This window comes from Piliocolobus tephrosceles, chromosome 8 (genome assembly GCF_002776525.5).
Source record: "Piliocolobus tephrosceles isolate RC106 chromosome 8, ASM277652v3, whole genome shotgun sequence".
NCBI lineage: Eukaryota > Metazoa > Chordata > Mammalia > Primates > Cercopithecidae > Piliocolobus > Piliocolobus tephrosceles.
In genome coordinates this window covers 4585345-4595425 of record NC_045441.1, presented here as the reverse complement: position 1 = coordinate 4595425, position 10081 = coordinate 4585345, and the positions used below count along the sequence as shown (strand labels likewise).

The 10081-nt window shown below is 48.8% G+C and overlaps 1 protein-coding gene across 6 annotated transcripts in view; it reads left to right on the top strand.

Annotated features, from left to right (window-relative positions):
* Nucleotides 1–10081, top strand: part of SUN1 (Sad1 and UNC84 domain containing 1) — a 57085-nt gene that overhangs the window by 24194 nt on the left and 22810 nt on the right. For 3 of the 6 annotated variants that reach the window (XM_023188516.1, XM_023188513.1, XM_023188514.3), the window contains exons 4-10: nt 671–855; nt 2013–2039; nt 2162–2341; nt 6774–6971; nt 7849–7932; nt 8243–8353; nt 9922–10020. In XM_023188516.1, the coding sequence (XP_023044284.1) occupies nt 671–855; nt 2013–2039; nt 2162–2341; nt 6774–6971; nt 7849–7932; nt 8243–8353; nt 9922–10020 (884 nt within the window). Of the gene's footprint in view, nt 1–670; nt 856–2012; nt 2040–2161; nt 2342–6773; nt 6972–7848; nt 7933–8242; nt 8354–9921; nt 10021–10081 lie in introns of those variants that run through there. The other 3 variants (XM_031935976.1, XM_023188517.1, XM_031935977.1) reach the window with 2 other exon arrangements.

The following is a 10081-nucleotide window of genomic DNA, read 5'->3' as shown; positions in this document are numbered from 1 at the left end:
GTTGCCCAGGCTAGAGTGCAGTGGCACGATCTCGGCTCACCGCAACCTCCACCTCCCGGGTTCAAGTGATTCTCCCGCCTCAGCCTCCCGAGTAGCTAGGATTACAGGTGTCCGCCACCACGCCCAGCTAATTTTGTATTTTTAGTAGAGACAGGGTTTCTCCATGTTGGTCAGGCTGGTCTTAAACTCCCGACCTCAGGTGATCCGCCTGCCCCGGCCTCCCAAAGTACTGGAATGACAGGCGTGAGCCAACACGCCCAGCCTATGACCACCTATTCTTGCTGTACTTCACACAATTCCATCTTTACCAGCAACTTAGAAATCACTTTTAGAAAAGGGGAGGATTACATTCATAAATCACAGTTTTTTTATTTTCAGGCCTTTTTTATTTTTAGTTTATTTTAGCTTTTAACCACTTTGGGGTCATGGTGCCCAAAATAACCTGGAAACTATTTTGTGTTTACAATTTTAGAGGGAGTTCTTGGATCCCAGCTTAAAAATTCCTTTTCTTATATTAACAATTGATTCATTACAGCGAAAAAGGCATAAGAAAAGGGCTTGCCTTAAAATACTGTGTTTATTCCCAGATGAAGAGTTTGTGTTGGTCAAATGTAATCATTTTGTATTTTCTAGAAAAGATCTATGAACTTGCTGTCTTTTTTCTTCTTAGAACAGCGAAACAGCGCAGAAGCACAAACAAATCAGCTTTTAGTATCAACCACGTGTCAAGGCAGGTCACGTCCTCTGGCGTCAGCCACAGCGGCACTGACAGCCTGCAGGATGCTGTGACTCGACGGCCTCCTGTACTGGATGAGTCTTGGATTCGTGAACAGACCACAGTGGACCACTTCTGGGGTAAGTCCCTGGGAGATGCAAATCGCCCCACCTACGGTTAGAGTGTCTCTCAGATTATGCTGGGGAGAGGGAGGCTATGGCCAGGTTGTCGGTTTCCAGGGATTATGCTGGGGAGAGGGTGGCTGTGGCCACATTGTCAGTTTGCACGGATTATGCTGGGGAGAGGGAGGCTGTGGCCAGGTTGTGGGTTTGCTGCATGACTGGTTGGGAGGAGGCCGTGGCCAGGTTGTGGGTTTGCTGCGTGACTGGTTGGGAGGAGCATCAGTTAGGTTTCAGGCTTGTCCTCAGATTTGATCAGGATGCTCCTTGGAAGCTGCTTCCATGTGCGCCTTGCCAGGTTGTCATTGGGTTATGCTAACGTATAGGGACTAGTTGTAATGGGGCGATTAAGCAGCAGGTAGTAATCTTATAACTCTGTTTCTTATAAATGCATTACTTTTGTAGAATGTTTGAACAAAGACAGTCCAAAAATGTACCAGTGTGTTTCCAAGAAAGCTCTAAGCAATGAAGCAGCCAGGGTTAGAGAGTTGTTAGAGAATGCTGCAGGGTGAGGCATTGGCACTCAGACTTGGCTGACGTGGGGTCTGGGCAGTGGGAGCCACAGCCTGGCTGGGAAGAGCGTGGGGTCCCAAGGCTGTGCAAGGAGAGAGAAGCGTGGTAGGGGATGCCCAGCCGCTCATCTTCGTTCAGTTTATGTTCTGGTTGTCCCGTTTGAGACAATTAGAAGATCTAGATTAGTTCCAGAGATCATGTGTGCTAATTTTGAGAAGACTTGATATTCGTGTTTGTTCTGTTTTGCTCAACTAGTGAGAGTGGTTACCAGGCAACAGAGAGGCATCTGCTGCTGAGGCTTGTGCCTCACTGAGCGGGCTGTGAGAAGACGGGCATTCCTCTCCTTCCCTCATGTTCTGCTTCCCTCCTTAGGCCAGGTGCTGTGTGTGCTGCCGTCTCTCTGTATTTTCTCCAAAGACAAGTTTTCACCTTCAGTCGGAAGATGGTATCTGCATATATCTGGAGGCATTTTAGGAAATGAACCGTGGCCAGTGCCATAATGCTGATTTATTAACCATTGTAACCTTTACATTTTTTAAATGGGTTTTGTTATTATTTGATAAGTTGAGCTCAAAAGCAAAAATGTGTGTGTTTTTTTTTTTTAGGTCTTGACGATGATGGTGATCTTAAAGGTAATTATTAATTATTTTCATCCTTTTACTTTCATACACTTTTCAAAATAGAAGTTTTAGTTGAGTATCTGCAGACTGTGGTAAACAGGTTCCATCTACCATCTACTGTTTAAAAACTTTAGGTGGAAATAAAGCTGCCATTCAGGGAAACGGGGACTTGGGAGCCGCCGCTGCCACCGCGCACAACGGCTTCTCCTGCAGCAACTGCAGCATGCTCTCCGAGCGCAAGGACGTGCTCACGGCACACCCCGCGGCCCCCGCGCCTGTGTCGAGAATTTATTCTAGGGACAGGAATCAAAAACGTAAGTCTCAGTCCTTTAAAACTCAAAAAAAGATGTGTTGTCCAAATTTAATATTTCCTTTCTATAATCCTCAGTGTCTGCAGTATTTGTCTTGGAGACTTAAACTAAAAATTATCCCTTGAAAGTGTAAGAAGTACACCCCAAATCAGTGTCATCCTGCCTGTCCTCTTCCAGCTTATGTTTTATGTGGTTAGTAATTTTGTACCTAAAAGTATTTGAAATTCTGTAAATTTGGACTTGAGGTGAGCAAAAGAAAGTTTCTGTGTAAACAAAACGGTTAAACCTACAGTCAGTTTCAGATGCACACCCTGATCTTTATAAGGCAGCGTGGATGTTCCCGCGTGCTGAAGGAATGGCTTTGGGACGTTGTTCTGGGCGGTCCTGTGAAGTGTTTATGCCAGTGTTCCTGTCAGGAAACCATTGCCCATGGTTGGTGCCACGTGCTTATGGTGATGAAGGGTCCTTCGGAGAACATCTGGGTCTGGGAAGGACACGTGGCTCTGGTTTGTTCTGGGACAGCAGCAGTCATTGCAGGGAACCCCTTGACATGGACAACCTCTGTCCTTGGGCTTCCCTCAGCAGCGACTGGGAAAGAGTGTGGGCGTCCCTGCGGGGGCCCCCTCCCAGGTCTGCAGGAGAGACAGAGCCACAGTCCCCTCTCCGGCTTCAGGCAGGACTGCGATGCCCTGAGGGGCTGGGAGTCTGTGCCCTTCGTTATTGCCTGGCCCGGGATCTCTCTGACCTGCGGCAGGAAGAGGCTGGGACCCTCGGCCAGGCCGGGTGCTGCCTCGTTCTCGAGCCCTTGGCACTTTGTCCTTTGAAGCCCTCATTCTGTGCTTGGAGGTGCTAGAACCCTCAGGAGTGCAGGGCCGGGTCTGTCTTACCCACTCTAAGCCTAGCTATGCCCAGGACGTGGGATGTTCGTCCAGTATTATTCAAATGACCGGACATAATGAAGGATGGCAACAGGATGAAGGCTTCTGCCCTAAGATTTCTAGCATCTTGTTTTTACCAGCTTGTCTTTGTGGCCCTCACTTGTGGTTGTGTCTGCTGTGGTGTTGTGGACACTGTTAGTGTTAATGCCACACAGTAAGAAAGTGTGAAAGGGGCCGGGAAAGGTGGCGGGAGCAGGACGGCACGTGGGTTTCCCTCACGGCACTGTGCACGGTGCCCGCTTGGGTTCCTCCACGTGGACCGGCACCGCTGAGTGCCCACTCCGTGCCAGGTACTGTCCGTGGTGGTCACGGCAGCCCGCTTTTTACCGACAAGCAAACTGGGGCTCAGCCAGCTCAGGAAGCTCGCAGACAGGTGGGGGAGCCTGGAGCTGAGCCCAGGTGTCTGACCCAGGTGTTTCCCCTTAGGTGCCTGCCTCTATGAGCACTTGGCACCCCATGGCCCCGTGCGGTGCTGCACGTGAGCCCTCGCATAGCTTATGCGACATGCACAAGGATTCCCTGTATTCAGGGTTTATTGAGGCTGTGTTTTTTTTTTTTTTTTTTTTTTTGGAGACAGAGCGAGACTCTGTCGCCCAGGCTGGAGTGCAGTGGCCGGATCTCAGCTCACTGCAAGCTCCGCCTCCCAGGTTTACGCCATTCTCCTGCCTCAGCCTCCCGAGTAGCTGGGACTACAGGCGCCTGCCACCTCGCCCGGCTAGTTTTTTGTATTTTTAGTAGAGATGGGGTTTCACCGTGTTAGCCAGGATGGTCTCGAACTCCTGACCTCGTGATCCGCCCGTCTCGGCCTCCCAAAGTGCTGGGATTACAGGCTTGAGCCACCGCGCCCGGCCGAGGCTGTGTTTTGAAGCATGCCATTGATAGGCTGAACATAACATTTTTCTTAGAATAAAAGCACATTCCATACACTCTACTGTGGCAGAATAAGGAGGTTCACAGATAATTGAGAGAAGCTACCAAACTGTGCTGTCTTCCAAAGGCCTCCCTAGGCGTGTTGTGGTAAATGTGTGTCTCTTTATGACTGACAGAATTTTGGGGATCAGGGCCCAACCTTAGCCGTGCAGTTGAGTGTGTCTTTAGATGGAAAAGGCGTTGGTGTGGTGTGGATTGTAGCTTCCCGAAACTCATGGTACCTGCCCGCAGACGTCGGTCTCGTGGCGCCTCCCCACAGATGTTGGTCTTGGGTGTTTTGGGGGAGAAAACAAGCCCCATCCTTCCCACAGGACTTCTGGGCTTCACACCTGCCTTGCCCTCTCAGATGAAGGCCAGGACTTGTGCGGCCCACGTTAGTGTTCACCCTGTATTAAGAGTAAAATATGTTTATCAAAGAACATTGGAAAATCAGGCACAAAGAAGAAAATACAATCACCTACAAGCTGCCACACCAGAAAAAAAACCACACTTCCAGAAATTTCCTCTCTACGTACTTGCAGTCAGATTGCATGAATAGGTTGCATAATCATATTTACTTAAAATAAATATGGCTTTCCTCAAGTACAAATTTTCTCTCCACATTTTCTTTATTTTTGTTTTCGTGTATGTACTCACTGTAATTCTCTCTGTAAAGTCTTTCAGTAGTACAGATAAAGTGAGTCCTTTCCCCCGACCCAATCAATCCATCTCCTCCTGGGGGAACCACTGCTAATGATAATAGCTGAATGGGAATTCTGACGCTTTTTAAAATGAGGTAAAATTCAGATAACATGAAATTCACCATTCAAATGTACGGGTTAGGAGTAGTCAGCCTCCCCAGCGTTGCATGACTGTCCTGGGATTCTCTTATGCACCTGCAGAACTGTGCAGTTTTAGCTTTGTTTTTCCTTAAATGCCATCACAGTGTATGCACAGTTTAGCCTTTCTTTTCATTTTATATGTTAATTGAGATTAAGTTCATTCTTTTTGATGCCTGTACGGTTTTTTTTTTGTTTTTTGAGACAGAGTCTTGCCCTGTTGCCCAGGTTAGAGTACAGTGGTGTGATCTCAGCTCACTGCAACCTCCACCTCCCGGTTTCAATCAGTTCCCCTGCCTCAGCCTCCCGAGTAGCTGGGACTACAGGCACATTCCACCACGCCCGGCTGATTTTTGTATTTTTTGTTTTTTTTTTTTTTTGAAACGGGGTCCCGCCCTATTGCCCAGACTGGAGTGCAGTGGCCGGATCTCAGCTCACTGCAAGCTCCGCCTCCCGGGTTCACGCCATTCTCCTGCCTCAGCCTCCCGAGTAGCTGGGACTACAGGCGCCCGCCACCTCGCCCGCCTAGCTTTTTTTGTATTTTTTAGTAGAGACGGGGTTTCACCGTGTGAGCCAGGATGGTCTTGATCTCCTGACCTCGTGATCCGCCCGTCTCGGCCTCCCAAAGTGCTGGGATTACAGGCTTGAGCCACCACACCCGGCCAATTTTTGTATTTTTAGTAGAGTTGGGATTTCACCATGTTGGCCAGGCTGGTCTTGAACTCCTGGCCTTGTGATTCACCTGCCTTGGCCTCCCAAAGTGCTGGAATTACAGGCGTGAGCCACCGTGCCCTGCCCAACACACATTGTATCTTCTGAAGCGAGAGGTGGCACATGCCTGTAGTCCCAGCTACTTGGGAGGCTGAGGCAGGAGGATCGCTTGAGCCCAGGAGGTCGAGGCTACAGTGAGCTGAGATCGTACCCCAGCACTTCAGCCTGGGCAAGAGTGAGACCTGTCTCAAATCAATAAATTAAAAAATAGGATGGGTACTGTGGCTCATGCCTGTAATCCCAGATCTTTGGGAGGCAAAGGTGGGAGGATCACATGAGGCCTGGAGTTTGGGACCAGCCTGGGCTGTAACGTAGCGAGACCCCATCTCTAAAAACGCAGAAACAAATTAGCTGGGCATGATGGCATGTGCCTGTACTCCCAGCTCCTCAGGAGGCTGAGGCAAGAGGATCACTTAGGCCTGGAGTTCAAGGCTGCAATGAGCTGTGATCATCCCACTGCTAGGCGACAGAGAAAGACCCTGTCTCTAAAAAAAAGTTAAGAATAAAAATAATAAATAGCAAAGGAGGTGATTCTGGAGGTGATTCCAGTGCTCCGGTGTCCCATTCTTAAGCTGGCGGGTCAGAGGCCATGAAGCAAATGGCTCTTTGGCAGTATCTGAATGTGGTAGTATATGTGTAAATAGCATTGGAGTGAAGTGGCCGCGGCTCGGGTACTCTGTAGATGATTGCTAGTGCGTCAGCGGAGTTGGCGGCCTTCCCTGGGGGTTACCCCGCAGCCCCCTCTCCGGGGTCTTCTGGGGTTACTCCGCAGCCCCCTCTCCAGGGTCCCCCAGGGGTTACTCCGCAGTCCCCTCTCCAGAGTCCCCTGTCCACCACCAGTTGGGCTCTTCCCCGAGTGATTATCTTTGGTGTCCATTCTAAAAGTGCCTGACACGAGTAATTTGGCTACTTGATTTATCAGGAAGTAGATGTTGGCTTTATGGGAAGAAATAATGCGTGTTCATGGTTTTTTAATAGGCGGTGCGTCTTTCTACGTGAATAGGATTTTGTGGCTGGCCAGATACACTGCGTCGTCTTTCTCATCATTTTTAGTTCAACTTTTTCAAGTGGTTTTAATGAAGCTCAATTATGAATCAGAAAATTACAAATTGAAAACTTATGAATCAAAAGATTATGAATCCGAAAGCTTTAAGTCAAAAAGCCATGAATCAAAAGGTATTTAAATATTTTTTCCCTCCTTCTTCCACCAGTCGCTTTCGCGGTGGAGAAAGCACTGTGCTTTTCCTCGCCAGGCGCCTCCCTCACTGCCTCCTCCTGCAGTCTTGGTGCTGGCTCTCTCCTGGCTTCCCCCTCTGGATCTTGCATCTCTGGGAGCTTGTGGAACTTTGCCTTTATTCTGTGTGTAGTTCGGTTCTCTCAGAGCTGATCAGTGTTGAAACATCTTTAAAGTTATTTCTTAAATGAAAAGTTAATGTGTTCAACTTTTGATTTTTGTTACCTTTTTAGAGCAAAAACTTTACCTGAGTGGTATTTAGAACCTATTTTTTGAGAATTTTTTTTTCTTTGAGACAGAGTTTCACTCTTGTTGCCCAGGCTGGAATGCAGTGGCACAATCTCAGCTCACTGCAACCTTCGCCTCCTGGGTTCAAGCGATTCTCCTGCCTCAGTCTCACGAGTAGCTGGGACTACAGGCGCCCGCCACCACGCCCGGCTAGTTTTTTGTATTTTTAGTAGAGGTGGGTTTCACCATATTAACCAAGATGGTCTTGAACTCCTGACCTTGTGATCCGCCCGCCTCAGCCTCCCACCTGCTGGGATTACAGGCGTGAGCCACTGCGCCCGGCCCAGAGCAATTTTAAGCTGATGTTTGTATGTTTGGGCTGCTCACAGGATTCAGCCAGTGGGTGCGGGGTCTTTCCCGTCTCTTCTCGTGGCCCGGGCCCTGTCACCTGCGTGGTAGGAGCCATCAGCTGCGTGAGCTCTGTGGAAGTGGCTAGCCTAGCACATTATCTGATCATGGCGACTTCAGGGTGTGAGGAGCGCTTGAGCTTGGCGTCGTGAGTTCTCTAAGCCTCTTTTGCGTGTGTTGCAGCTCATGCCAGTTACTGTGGGAGAATGAATGTGAGAGAGGTTCTCAGAGAGGATGGCCACCTCAGTGTAAATGGGGAAGTGCTGTGTAAGTATGGCTTCGTTTTCCTGTGGGCGTCAGTCGTGGAGTTGGTCCCACACGCCGTCACGTTGGGCACTAGCAGAGAATGAGCAGCCCATGTGACATGGTGGTCCTCACTGATGACGACGGGCTGGTGGAGCTGCTGCTGAAGCCCCCATCACAGAAGCTCATAGCCACCAGATTGCATTTGCTTTGATTGTTAACTGTCTTGTGTGTAATTGAGTTTCCTAGTTTTTCAGACTGCCGTTGCTGTGCACAGCTGAGATGGACAGAGTTTGCTTGTGAATCTGCCACATTCACTGCTTGTCACCCACAGGCGACGACTGTAAGGGCAAGAGGCACCTCGACGCGTACACAGCCGTCCGCTTGCAGTCGCCACGGCCGCCCAGGCGGGCAGGGACCCTCCGGCACATCTGGGCGTGTGCAGGTTGTCTCTCGCCCCGTCTCCGTCTCATCCCACCCCGTCACCATGCTATTTGTGCCTTGTGTGGTTTGTGCTTGGAATTCAAGTGCTTTAAAGTCTTGCTGTAAAAACTGACAGGAATAGTATTAACTTTGGTTTAAAACAGGGTGAATCTCTCTCGAAAAGATTCCTTGTAAATTGATTTTTTGGAGATGGAGTCTCACTCTGATGCCCAGGCTGGAGTGCAGTGGTGCAATCTTGGCTCACTGCAGCCTCCATCTCCTGAGTTCAAACAATTCTGCCACAGCCTCCTGAGTAAAGGATTCTTTTTGTATTTTTAGTAGAGACAGGATTTCGTTATGTTGGTCAGTCTGGTCTTGTACTCCTGACCTCAGGTGATCCGCCTGCCTTGGCATCCCAAAGTTCTGGGATTACAGGTGTGAACCACCACACCTGGCCTCCTTGTAAATTTATTTAGTATGAGTTAAACATTTGAAAAGGAATTTATTTGAGGTGAGATTGAAAGTTGAGAAAAGGTGAGTCCTTGCTCACCCTGCTGTGCAGGAACTGGAACTGGGGCTCGCCGCGGCTGCACCTCTGCCCTCTGCCGCTTTAGTGGTTGCTGTCTGTGCCCTGAAGCTTACATGAGCACATTACTTGTTTCCAGTCTACACTCAAAACTTTCTGCCTTTTTTGGCATCTTAAAAAAAAGTTTCAAAAAATAATTGTCTCACCTGCTAATTAATCAACATAAAGCAATTGATTTTTCTGTTAAATTCTCATAAGCCGCACTTCTTTGCATTCCAACCATGTTGTAATTACATAGTTGCAGGAATTAACATGCAGATGTTAAGTCAGTCTGAGGAGAGAACCACCCACCATGAGAGCTGGAACAAAACTTCCTTTGGGAGGCTGAGGCGGGTGGATCACTTGAGGCCGGGAGTTCAAGACCAGCCTGGCCAACATAGCAAAACCCTGTCTCTTAAAAAAAAAAAACTGGAACAAAACGGATTTCATGAGCAGTTTCCTGCTTTTTGGAATGTGAGGTTTGATACTAAGTTGATTGTGGTGCATTCCATCATCCGGCAGTGCCGTGTTACCCTTCTGAAACACTTTTTCACTAGAAAATATTAGCCTTTAGAATAATGTGAATTTTGATCTTTGAGTAATTATTTTCTCACCTAGAGCATATGAACTGCAGGTGTCTATGGAATTTCAATCTGCTTTAAAATATGGTACTATCTTTGCAATATAAACTGTGCTGGCACCAATGGCCAGTATTTATAGGGTGGGTGGCTCCAACCGCCGCCCCCGGGGTTTCGTAGGGGATATCTGCATTTTACATCTGAAGTATCTGCAGGCAGACGTGAGTGAAAACTATTAAATATAGAACTGAGCTTCTCCTATGGGAATGTCGGTGTGGTATTGCCAACACGTACAAGAGTTATTTGGTTTTCGTTATTTTTTGAGGAGACTCGACCCACCGACGTGGGCTTTGGTGAAGTGTGTGGTGTGGGCGTCCCCGCCGTGCTGTCAGTGCGGAGGCTGGTCTCTGGCATCTGTCTGCGGCCTCACACGTCTTCTCTGCACAGGTTACTTCTTGCTGCAGACTCTGCGCAGGATCGGAGCTGCGGGCCGGGCTGTGTCTAGGACAGCGTGGTCGGCCCTTTGGCTGGCCGTGGTTGCTCCAGGTGGCTATTTTGGGTTTCTGTGTTGCGTTCTCTCCAAGAGCTTCTGGCAGCTAAGCACCTG